This window comes from Oryzias melastigma, linkage group LG4, assembly GCF_002922805.2.
Source record: "Oryzias melastigma strain HK-1 linkage group LG4, ASM292280v2, whole genome shotgun sequence".
NCBI classification, from domain to species: Eukaryota; Metazoa; Chordata; class Actinopteri; order Beloniformes; family Adrianichthyidae; genus Oryzias; species Oryzias melastigma.
This window is the reverse complement of record NC_050515.1, coordinates 11,103,251-11,116,459: the sequence shown is the minus strand read 5'-3', so window position 1 is coordinate 11,116,459 and position 13,209 is coordinate 11,103,251. Positions and strand designations below refer to the sequence as shown.

The window sequence follows — 13,209 nt, the reverse complement described above, 5'->3', positions numbered from 1 at the left end:
TTCAGTGTTTTTTCTTTTCTAAGTTTTGACAGTTTTTATTTGACTACTGACGGAAATATTGGAACCGTCAGAGCGTTCAGTGTTTCAAACGTCTCCCATGTGAGATTACACATCAGCAGTTAACACTCTAGCTGCAGCCCGCGAGGACGAGCACAATGTGAGGAAACAGGCCACACATGACAGGCTGACGCACGTGGCCAGGTGGCCGTGTAACCCTGAGCTCGAGCCATGCTGGAACTGTCCAGCTGTAACAGCGAGACAAAGGAAGCAGCTGCTTTTTCTCAAAACAAAAGTGCAAAAGACCAAAAGGAAAAAGGGGTGAGGGGTAATTGAACTTTAAAGTTTAATTCTTTGTTTTTACTGTATTCGATGCCCAAAACTGAAACAATACATAGTTTTAGTACCAGTGATGACTATGGTTGAGGAGCCTGAAACGTCCCCAAGACTTACAGCATCCGCTGTGTTTATCAGTAGACGGCCATCCACACGTCTAATTCAAAGGCGACAGCAGCCAAGAAAACAAAAAAAAAAAGCTTTTGCGGCGTCTCTCCTGAACCTCCTGCGTCTTTTTGTTCAGACAAATCCCAGTCGGCGCACACAGCTGCACTTAGTCATAAACACTTGCCTTCCCTTTCAGGCTGTGCTTGGTTGTTTTTGGTTAAGAGCACTGAACTCGGAGCGGAGACGGAAAAGGACACGGTGCCTTTTAAAAGGCATGATGTGAAAGGACAGGGAGGCCTCTCCACAAACACTTTCAAATGCAGAGCCTTTTTTATATTTTTGACCTTCTCAGGAATGCCCACAAAACAGACATTAACCTTTAGAAAGGGAAACCACTTGGACTTTAACTGCATGCATTCGACCAAAGTCGGGTTGTGGTTGAGCGTTGAAAAATAAAATATATAAAAAGAAACACCCCTGCAACAATAAACAAAAAAACGACCAAACTACGGCCTCCACACTTGGCCCAGCCCCCAAAAATATTGGAGACCCATTGTTTTTATATATTGCATTTGGTTTCATTTTTTTTTTTTAATGTTTTGGCTTTATCTTTTTCTTTGAAGATTAAAGAAAGGGATTATTAAAATTTGGGAAACTTAATTGTTTACTTTTGGGCACACCCTGTGATTGTTACACTTTTTCTGTTAGCCTACAAAACGACCCCGACCAAACATCAGACAAGAAAACAGGTATGTGGCCCTCACAAGAAAAAGTTTGGGGACCCTGGGTCTAAAGGACAGCACTAATAAAGATTTTAACAAAAAAAATAATTTGCTTGTTCTGATTTTGTGAAGAGTTTGCACCATGAATAGTCTTATGTACCATTACACCACAGTTTGTCTAAGGATCTGGCCTAACATAAAAGTAAATTAAAGAAGAAATGTGTAACAAAAACAAAGAATTGCTCCATAAAAATATAGCAACATTTACTTACAAGAAAAACAACTAAACAATAACTAAATGTGAAGCAAAAGGCTTCAGGGTGAACCAAAATAACAAGCAAAACCCCAACTAACTCAGTGAGCTTACCTGCAAAAGAAACAGTAAAATAATGACAAACACTAACCTCCCTGGACTAACATAAACAGGAGAAAAGTCATACTAAAGAAAATGGCAGTTCCCCCCTACAGCTTCGCTTAACTAATACTAAACACAGAGTGGGACCTAAACAAAATACCAAAGTAACTACAATGTGCACACAAACTAAAACGAGTAGAGAAGAGCACCAAGCTGCCGTTGAGACAGGTTGCAGCCCAGCTCCCTTCTGTGGTCTGGAGGTCCAAATGGTGGTTTTATAGGCTCCCTCCATCAGCCTGGACCAATGGGGAGCCACACCCTCCAGTATCACACCTGGAAGAAATGGAGAAAAATACAAAGATCCACAAAGAAGTCCCACTCTGATAAAAATACACAGAACCAAAAGAAAGAACAAAACCAAATATGTCCACAGCCGTAACAATGACATGTAACCAACAGGATGTCAGATGCACCATCTGGCTTAACCCTTTAACACCTGAGGCGTCGCCGGTGACACTTAAACAAAAAATCTTTAACATACTGTAACTTTTTAACTGTTATCACAATAGTTCCTGTAGATTCTCAAGGTGAAAAGCGACACATGCCTGTGATTTAAGAGGCAACATTCTTTTACACTGTTGTGATTTAGATTGAGATAAAGAAAAAACACACAGGCCTTTTTCAGTTTTAGGCTGCTTTGGAGTTTAGATAATATTTCAGCAACATACTACGTGGGTTGGCTAATTTAGGCTTTTTTTAAGTTTTTGAGGCTAATTTGGAGTTTAGCTAATATATTAGCTACATGCTAGCTATTTTGTCTAATTTAGGCTTTTTTTCAGTTGTTTAGGCTAATCTGGAGGTTAGCTAATATTTTTGCTACATGCTAGCTATTTTGGCTAATTCGGGATTTAAAAAAAAAAAAAAAAAAAAAAAGCTATTTTGGAGTTTGGCTAATATTTTAGCTGCATGCTAGCTGTTTTGGCTAATTTAGCCACTTTCTCCTTCAAAATCTGCTGGAATTAGGCTAACCGTGTTAATGGTTGAAAAGTTAGTTAATCAGAGATAATAAACGCTGGAGCTCTTGTGTTAAAGTGTTACACAGTAACCCAATTAATATATTGTGAACACAAAACGTGACATTCTGAACCTAAACTGCAGGAAATGCTGTGCTTAAATTTGTATCAAATGTTCTTATCTTTCTAAAACATAATACTTTGTGTGGCTTTACCAATGTGATCTTGTATTTTGATTATCTTTAAGAACATTCTTCAGCAAAAATGGAATTTTCCAAACATCTCTAAAGGACTGGGGGGGGTGAGACAGGAGGCCAGTGTTTACCTTTGGTTCAAAGGGTATTCATCCCACCCCCTTATCAGCCCTCCTTTGGTTAACCTGGATATTATAGGCGGCAATCCCCCAGACCTTCCCAAAGTTCTCAGTTTCAATCTTTTGAATCAACTTAACTGAATCGCAGTCCCTTATCAAGTAACAGAAGTTTTTCTAATCAAATCTCACTTGCAGCATCACTTTTATCCACAAAAGTTACACGAGTTTCCCTTTCGCAGCTTAACATCTTATCAATTACCCACCTTGAACTACCAAGCCTTTTATTTACCTAAATGTGGAGTGATGACTAAGGTGTAATTCTACTAGCGAAGGTCAAAGATTCCAGGATTAAGTTTCTATTTCCAGACAACAGGTATGATTTATTTCTAATGTGACTGAAATGTTACCAAGAAAGTAATGATTAACCACTTCTTCAAAGTCTTTTGTTAGAACAGGTGGAGTGAAGTGGGTATAGCTTGTTGCAGACCAACCCCTATTCCCGTAAGCTGCAGCTATTCATCTTGCATCGTTACTATATAACCAGTTTTCCTTGACATTTTAACAACCTTTTTATCAGTAGGAGTGTGCAGCAATATTCTTTATTAAAGACCCACTTTTTGTTGATTGTAAAAGCATTTCCCCTGGTCTTTTAATTAGAATTATGCCATTTTAGGCAAAATTGAGAAAAACTTGGATCATTTTCTAAGACAAAGTTTCTTCTGAGCAGCGATAGTTCATTAGAAATTCACCTCCAAGATGTGGGCGGGACTGTAGGCACAATGTAAGCCCGCTCCCTTATCATCTCTCTGCTCACACGCTCTCCCATTAGCTTGGAGTCTCTCAAAACATTACAAGTTACACATGCACAAATCGAAATGACAACAGCTTGAAACTAAATATACACATGAATCACTTGTTTCGCACACACAAAAACCACAATTACGTACAAATCTGAGACTCTTTTCATGTCTCCAAGATTGGTGTGTAAGTGATGCATTTAAATAAATCGGGGTGAGTCTATTTTCTCTCCATACACTGCTTCACCCGTTTTTATCTGAGCCCGCTATCTGCATTTTTTATATGTCACTGGCACCAACGTGACAGAGTTTCAGGTTTGGCATCCATCCCAAGTAAAAATGAAGAAGTTCATGTCTCATAGCAACAAAAACTGCAAGGCCGACTGAACATTTAAAACAAACTGATTCTTGCAAGACCTTGTTTTGGTTCTGAGTAGAGTTACTCAGAGAGGCTCAGTGATGTGTTTAGGTTTAGGTGGAAGACAAACGTAAGATGCTGAAGGACGCTCATAAATAGTTAATTAATTAATATTTTATCAGTATTATAAATCGATAAGTATCACCAAATGAATTATCACGATATATCACCGAATTGATTTTAAACCTCTATTTATGATATGAAGATAAATTGCTCAGTCAACATTTTTTTTTATTTTTTAATTAAGAAAAGATACCTGACAAAACTGTAGAAACAATGGTTGCATTAAAACAACAGTGAGTTTAAAAAATGTCACTTTTGTTGGTATTTGACATCTCTTTCAGACGTGACTGACTTTGTTTTATCAGGCAAGGAAGGATGAAGTTCTGTCCATCACCACCTTACTTCTTTGCAGTTCTTACAGAGAACAAACCAGCGGAGAGAAAGGAGGGAAAAAGTAAAGGAAAAAACACCATCAGCAAGCAACAGGATGCATATGGGCCTGAGAAGGATGGCTGGCTAGATCCAGGAAATGGAGAGAGAGAAGGAGAGGAAGGAGAGATTTAGAATCACAGGCTGAGTCCAGATTGAAAAAAAAATCCTGTTTTGAATCACGGTCACATTTTGTTTCTCTGAAAACAAAAAGTCTCTCATCTCTATCTGAATGAACTCTTAGATACGTAGTTGTAGAAGCTAATCTTTCTTTAACAGTTCTGGTATGGGCTGTCCGTCCTGGGATAGGATCTCTTCCTCATGTGGGAATCCCTAAGGTTTCTTCTTTTTTCCTGACTCAGGTTTTTTTTGGAGTTTTTCCTTACCGGGGGGAGGGTCTAAGGGCAGGGATAACCTGTTTTATTTAGCCTTTTTAACTATTGTTCATATTTTGAAGCCCAATGAGGCAAATTCCTTTGTGATTTTGGGCTATATAAAGAAAATTGAATTGAAACATAAAGCAATTTAGGGTTTCAACATAGTTTGAGTAGTGACGGCATCTAAAAGCTTGTTGTTTTAATTCTATAGATAGAAGTGACACACCCTCAAGATAAACTTGTTTTAAAAGAAACGTCAATCTTTATACATTTTTTTTTTCGTCATCTCTGCTGTATTTTGTGAATCACTTAAAAATAATGTTAGGCTTACCTTCAGCGATGTCTACCTGAACACCTGGACGGAGCGTCATTCAGTCACTCAAGCATTCAGGAAACGCCATTTAACTCACATATTGACAAAGAGGCTTTTAAGCTTATGAAACCTGTACAGTCGCTTTGTGAAAGCTCATTGTCTGCCATCAACTTGGAAAATTAAACAAATCTTGACATAAAGACTTCAAATTGGTGTATAATGTCAAAGGTGAATTTTCAACCATATTAAAACTTTTTTCCCAAAGTCTTCTTAAATACCCACTCCAATGAAAATTGTGTTTTTGGTGTTTTTAATGTGTTTATGTGGCAATGTTTTGGTGATATAAAGAAAATAAAGCTCAAATTTGCATTTCTGAGTATTTCTTTTTTCAAATTGTTGTGATTCAGGAGCAGACCAAAAAAACGCCACAACCCGCTCCACTCGCAAACAAGGGATTATGGGACATGTGGGCAGGGTATAAGCCCACAGCTCAGAGGGGAATTTCTAATGTGCTACTACGCAGACACCATGTCGTAAAAAAATTACAATTTCTTTTTTTTTTTTTTTTCAATTTTGGGTAAAAACAACATAATCGCAATTAAAATATCAATGGAAATGCTTTTAAAATAGGTCAAAAGGTGATTGGAATGGGACTTTAAGTACGTGAAAATATCAACAAGCAACCTCCCTTTACATTTAGACATCATCTTTCAAGTGAATATCATCTCTGACATAAATTATGAATCTCAAAAGACACTTTCACAATAAAATTCAAAAGATAAGAAGATTTCCACACAATTGCAGCTGTACCAAAGTGTTTGCAGTTAATCTTTGTGCGTATTAATTGAATATTAACAGATATTCAGTGAGTTATTACGATTTTATCATTAAGATTATTTATGCTTTTATTACCTCTGAGGCTCTTGATGGTTGCATGATCTTGCTAGTAACTTTTACTTCTTGTGAAAACGACAAAACCTTGAACTTTGTTCCCCATGGTGAACAATAGAATCTGTACCAACATTTAAAACATTTCAAACTCATCTGGAAAAAAAAAGTTGCCTTTAGTGTTAGAAAATAACTCACTTCTGACATCTAAGTAAAATTCCAGAGCAGATACTTTATATGTTTTGGAAGAAAAGGAAAGAATTTGCATGTTTTGATTACATAACCATATACAGTATATACACACACACACACACACACCCACACACACATATATATATATATATATATGTTTAATTACTGAGATTACTGCCATTTTGAGTTTAGACAAAGGGAATCTTAGAAAGTGTACTTGAATTTATCATCAGTTTCATTAAGAGAAAAAAAATTAAACTGAAAAAATGACACTTTAAAGAGTCTTTAAAAAATTAAATGGCTCAATCAAACTACTTAAATTAAAAGATGCAAATGGAGGTTGTCTCTTGAGACACTTTATTATACTTGAACGAGAGATTTTCATGCAAATTGAAACTTTGGTTAATTGCTGCTCACTTCCTGCACCAAAATGTCCACAACATGTGATTTTTAAAGCTTAATGTTTGTTTCTAAATCACTGAAATAGATTTTCAGTAAGTTAAAGGACTGTTTATTTACTCTTCCTATTTCCTCCTGTTGGGTTTACAGTGCTGATCTTGATAGCAGACATTGCTTCTTGTGAAGATGACAAAAACATGTAAGTGAGATATGTCAAACTTGTTCATCTGGAAAAAACTTACATGTAAAATGTCAGAGCGAAAACTTCAGATTTTTAAGAGAAAAGGGAGAAAAAAATTAACCGACTTGTGTTTAATCTGGTCCGACTAGTGTGTCTTGCTCAGGTGCTGGAGAAGAGAAGATGGTATCTTCCCAATGACTGCAGTCTAAAGAGCCGCCGTTCGCATTTCCATGATTAAATCATCCGTCACTGAATTTTTGTGAGTTTTATACAATACTTATGGTAGCAGGACTTTGAACACTGGAAAATCTCTGCGAGACTCTATGAAGCTTCTTGATTTGACCACGGTAATGCCAACTGCGGCTCATTTGACCGCAGCTGGAAAGGATTGTAAATCAATAAGAGAGTTTTCAATATTTTCCCAAGAACTCTGCTCTGAGAAACCAACTGATTGAATGAATTGATCACAGCAAAAGCCACACCCCCTCAGAGGAGATTTTGGAAACAGAGGCTTCAGATCAACATGAAACATGGCTTTTTAAGACATTTAGGTTGTGAGATTTTGGTTAAAAACTTCATAATCATAATTAAAACACTACTGGAAACTGGAGAGGCAAACACTACTTTTTTTAAATCATGGGGCACTTTAAAGCCATCTGAGTTTTAGACTAAATTAAGGCAGGAAATATTCATGAAATGTATAATAATTATTGTCAGTATTGCTAAAACGGTTTAAAAGATAATAAATAATATTAATAAAATTTCTGACCTGAAGTTTATTAAAAAGCGTTTAAAAATGTCTAAAAATAAAATACATACATAGATTTTCCCTCTGCTAAAGTGATCATATTTCCTGTTTTTGTATTAAACTCCTGAAGTCACCAGTGAATGAGAAATATCATGTTTCCTATCCATGATAAAAAAAAAAAAAAAAAAATGAACTTCAAAGACAAGGATGGAAAGAAAATGTTGTTTGCCCAGACGTTAACCACATTAACCAGAGAAATCGTCTGTTTGCTGAGTCTTGAAGGGATTTTGAAGACTTGCGTAGGCTTGTCGTCCATCTCTCCTCTGCATCCTGTTACGCACGTGACGCGCTCACGCAGTGGAGCCTTTAAAAGCTGCGCCGCCCGTGCGCCACTCCGAGCGCACATCCTCCCTTCAGGAGCAAGAGGACTCCAGCTCTCGATCCACTAAAGGATACATCCTCTATTTTATAGACCAAACGAATAAAAGGTCACCCGTTTTGGTTCCGTTTTTCATCCATTTGAGCCGCGTTACAGAGGAAGTAAGTTGCTTTTTCTTTCCTCCTTTTTCCTGTTAATCTGTAACCACGAGCAAGTTTGTTTAAACAATCGAATAGAGGTGTCGATAGTCTATTTATTCCTGTTGATAGATGGACATTTTAAACTAAGTTATGCTTTAAAAAACTATTTTAAGACGTAGTTTTTTTTAACATTTTCTTTTTCAAAATAAGAGTCAGCTGTTAGGTGGTTTGTTTTAAAACTACAAACTATTTATTTTTCTTGCTTTATCCATTAATGGGTATTAATAGCAATACAGAATATTTTCCCTTTCTTTTTTAATTTTATTTATTTTATTTTGAAATTGACTGGATGATCTCTACCTTCTTTCTTACATTTGTTTAACTCTTGTGCTCTGTTCTGGGGTCTAGATGACCCAAGCCATACATTGACATGTTATCCAACCCATGACAAATATGGATGAAGGGGGACAGTGAAAAATCAAAAGTTATTGAAAAAAAAATCAGAACGCCTTCTTGAGGGGTCAAGATGACCCCACTTTTAATGTAAACATGTCTAGGATAGCACTTCCTAACTGAACTACTCAAAGCCTTTTTTTCCTTGGATGGGGGTTGGGGGTACACAGGAATGTCTCAGTGAGTGATAGGGGCCAGCATGGCATGATGAAAATGTGAGAACCTCTATTAGATTTCAGGCGTTCCTCAGTAGAATACCTTGTAGTTCATTTTAAATGGGATTTTTATGATTATTTACAGCATGTGTTCATTCATTTCCCTTTTATTTGCTTTTCCTTGTAACGTATTTGCATGTTTTTGTAAGGAAAATGTTTGTTGGACAAAAGCCAGAAATGATTTATATCCTGTTAATAACTCTAAAAAGGGGTTGTAAAAAATGCTGATTTAAATGTCTCTAATCCTGTTTTCCTTCCCTATTTTTTGTTTATACAGAATGAATAATCGTGAACGCTGGAGATTTTACAAGAGAGCAACGCTCATGTTCTTCTTGGCTGCCGTGACGCTGACTGTCGTCCATAGAGGGAGCATCGATATGAAGTCTCGCTTTGAACTGGAGAGGCAAGTTCGCATGCATGTCTCTGATGGAGCGGAGCCAAGTGCTGCCCTGAAAGAGGAACCTACCTTTTTGGCTGGTGCAAAACAGTTCTGGAACATCGCAGTGCAGAGGCAGAACCTCCACCACCAGCAGCAGTCAGAGCTTTTACCCACAGCTCCCGCTGGCGAGCCATCAAGCACAGAGGGCCTCAGCCCGACCACTTGGGACGTGACCAGCTTGAACTGTAGTCCCAACCTCAACCTCTCCCACCAGCCGTGGTTCCAAGACTTGGCGAGCAACTTCCAGCAGTTCCTGCTTTATCGCCACTGTCGGTTATTTCCCATGGTCTTCAACCACCCAGAGAAGTGCTCAGGGGAGATATTTTTACTCATCGTCATAAAATCCGTGGCGACGCAGCACGACCGCCGAGAGGTCATCCGAAAAACCTGGGGCAAAGAACAAGTGTTAGACGGGAAGAGGGTCAAGACTCTCTTCCTCCTCGGCAGACCCTCCAATGAAGCAGAAAGAGAAAACCACCAGAAACTAGTGGAATACGAAGACAAAATCTACGGGGACATTCTCCAGTGGGACTTCTTAGACAGTTTCTTCAATTTGACCCTCAAAGAGACTCACTTTCTCAAGTGGTTCCACACCTACTGCCCCGGTGTACGTTACGTCTTCAAGGGAGACGACGACGTCTTCGTCAGCGTGGAGAACATTTTTGAGTATCTGGAAAGCAGCAAGAACGAAAAGAACCTGTTTGTAGGGGATGTTCTGGTAAAAGCTAAGCCCATCCGCAAAAAGGAAAACAAATATTACATCCCAGAGGCGTTGTACAATGAAACCTACTACCCTCCATATGCAGGTGGAGGGGGTTTCCTCATGGACGGGATCCTGGCCAGGAGACTCGATAGGGCCGCAAATACGCTGGAGCTTTTTCCGATCGATGATGTCTTCCTGGGCATGTGTCTGGAGGTGCTCCACGTGACCCCGACGAAACACAACGCCTTTAAGACGTTCGGCTTAGTGAAAAACAGAAAGAGCAGGCTGAACAGGGAGCCTTGTTTCTTTAAAAACATGATTGTGGTGCACAAACTGCTCCCACTGGAGCTCATGCACATGTGGGATCTGGTCAACAGTGACTTGGTCTGCTCACAGAAAGTTGAACTTCTATAGCGGATAGAAAATTAAGCTGAGCTTCACCTCAGTCAATGCCAAAAAAAAGTAAAATTCAGTACAGGTGAGGCAAACTTCCCAAATCCCTCTCCTTTATGTGGAAAGAGTCCAGGGGAGTCTTTGAATTTGCTGATTCTGCACAGCAAAACCCACCGTGGAGGAATTTACTCAAACCTTGAGTGAATTGTGACTTGTTGTTTTAGAGGGTTTATTTTACTTTTGGAAGAACTCGATCAGCTTTAAAAATGCTATCGGGACTACTGGGAAACCAAAGAGAACACTGTTTTTTTTTATGTCTTTAATTTATATTGTTAAATATTCAGCAAGGCTTCTCCATTTGAGACAAATTAATCTAGTCTTGCTCTTGTCCTTATCCCACTCTTTTAGGTCAGACTTTTTTATTTTCTATATATCTGAGGGCATTTGTTGACACTGGTCCTTGAAACTGAGCCCATTCCTGCGACAACACTAAATGTAACTTTCTTAGGAGGAAACATGTTAAATAACTGTTTTAGTTGTTTTATTATATGCATGCAGAAATATCAGAAGGAAAGAATCAGGTAATTTAATGGCTAAAAACAGGGGTTAAAATCCAAAATTCACTTTCTGTTCTTTTAGGTGCTATACTCTTTAGATATAAGGTATGTTGCAATGATTTCACTTTAGATGAAGGCACAACTCTCTACCTCACTTAAGTCAGACTAAAACATACCCTTCTCATCGGCTCCTCTCATATGTACGCCCATGGTTGAATTCACTTTTGGTATTCTAGATTGTTTTGGATTGCTTTGCTGTAAACTCAAACCAGAATATTTATCATGTTTCAACCCAGCTGTCTGTGGATTTGAATGTGCTGTACTTGATATGAATTCGCCAGAAAGCTTACAAGACACTGTGAAGTAAACTTTTACTGGTACGGGCTTATAGCATTTAAGTTGTTCCTCCAATGAGGAGGGACACACGGGGTTCTTACATTTAATTTAATGCAACAAGAACACAAATGTTTTTTTTGACGTTCTACATGATAATCCGTATGTTTATTGATGTATGTGAGGATGTCTAAATTATGTGAATGTGTGTAAAAAAATTGCATAGACTGTAATTTGTGAATAAAAATGTTTGAAATAGTTTGCTTTTATTGATACGTAGCCCATCAGAATCCTGCATCTTTGTAAAACATCGTGACCCAAATATCAGGTGTTTGGAGGGTTTTTAATATGCAAAAAACCTGTCTTTTCGGGTAATTTCTACCCAATAAAAAGCATTTGTTATAGAAAAAATAGATCAGTTCTGAGTTTCAGCCGCTAGTGTCACCCTTCAGCTAGCTCAACCGCTAGCCCCAGTCATTGCTAAGACCAGTGTAGCGATGGCTGGAGCTACTAAAGACAGATATCAACCTTTGCAAAAGTTCAGATGTTTGTTTTCATGGGCAAAATTCGGACAAGCTGCCGAGGACGGCTCCAGGATGACACCATGAAATAGGCGCCATCCACAAACAGCGAAAAGTGAAGCCTCAGAAATCAAGACATCTGGGTAGGAAAAAAACTCACAAAAATAACTCATATTTCATAAATAATTTACTCTTTAGTGTGACAAAGGTAATATATGATCATATATATTTAAATATATAGTTTACTCTGAAAGACTTACATGGCGTAGGCCCTTTAAGACATTTGTGTGCAAGCATTAAGTTTTCATCAAGTTTATCAAATGGTTAAGTTATTTAAAAAATACATTTATAAAAAAAAAATTAAATAAAAAAATTGAAGTAGTAAATTATGGATAGCCTATTTGTATTTTCATTTGACAAAAGTTCATATTTGGGTGTACAATTAAACTTTGTTTAATTTCTATATCTGTGAGTGTTTAAAACCCAATTCATTTTCAGGTCACACGTGTACATTTCAACAGAAGAACGCTTGAAATTCTTTTAATATTTTTTCTGTTAAGTAAATAATTTTCTTTTTGCAATTCCTTTGTATAATTAAAACAAAAAAAAACATGAGGGCTTGTCAAGGGATCTTAAATTATAATCTTCTTGTCCCCTAAAGCACCAACATTATTTTCTGAGTGACACATGATCAACAGAGTCACTAACCCAGTTTCTTCCTGTAAGACTTCATTATCACTCACATACCGTAAATGTGGAGACACTTCTTTGAAATTCTGGTTTAAAAACTTTTCCTGGTTGATTAGTTAAGTTCACTTAGTTACATTCCTGAGATGCTAAGTCATCAGTTTGAGACACTGTCTCACATTGTGACAGACATGGTAGTTGTGTGATAATTAAGTCATAACTTTAAGTCAAATTGGTCTTCTTTTTAAACTCTTTTTCAAATGTGGAGGAGACAGGCTCCTGTCTAAACATTTCATTTAGGTTGTAGTATAAACAGTCCGTCCGGATCCTTGACTGCAGACTGATCCATGAGCCTTGGACCCCTGCCCTGTTGTGTAATCCAGCTGTACCAAGCTTAAAATGGCCTCATATTTCCCTCTACAATAACTAGCTTTAACAAGAGTTCTTTGTCAACTCTATGACTGTAAGGTGTTCAAGCCATGTGATTGGAAGGAAGAAGTTGAATTCGTTTATTGGAAGTCCACTTGATAAACCAGAAATATACCTTATTAGAAAATGTCCAGATAATTTTTCTGAAAACCAAACATTACTTTCTTTTTGTTTGTTCATTTATTTCTGAGTTGGTGTGTCATTTCATACTGTTTGGGTTCTCCCCATCAAATAATGGATCATTTCATCGCTTACAGTAAAACTGCGCAGGTGAATACTGCCAGTGTGTGAACATGATATCCAGCATAAGTTGACCTTCTTTAAAAAAAAATGGGGTAGAAATGCATTTCTTTTTTTTTTTCTTTTTACAA

General features: G+C 37.6%; 1 protein-coding gene across 1 annotated transcript; it reads left to right on the top strand.

Moving 5' to 3' along the window:
• The first annotated feature begins 7,478 nt into the window (after positions 1-7,478).
• On the top strand, positions 7,479-11,460 carry b3gnt7 (UDP-GlcNAc:betaGal beta-1,3-N-acetylglucosaminyltransferase 7). Its single transcript, XM_024278079.2, has 2 exons — positions 7,479-8,129; positions 9,054-11,460. The coding sequence occupies exon 2, from the start codon at positions 9,055-9,057 to the stop codon at positions 10,330-10,332; it is 1,278 nt and encodes a 425-aa protein (XP_024133847.1). The 5' UTR covers positions 7,479-8,129; position 9,054; the 3' UTR covers positions 10,333-11,460.
• The last annotated feature ends 1,749 nt before the right edge of the window (positions 11,461-13,209 follow it).

Excerpts from the sequence above, each read along its gene's own strand:
- b3gnt7 (XM_024278079.2), top strand. The coding sequence starts at position 9,055 with ATGAATAATCGTGAACGCTGGAGATTTTACAAGAGAGCAACGCTCATG.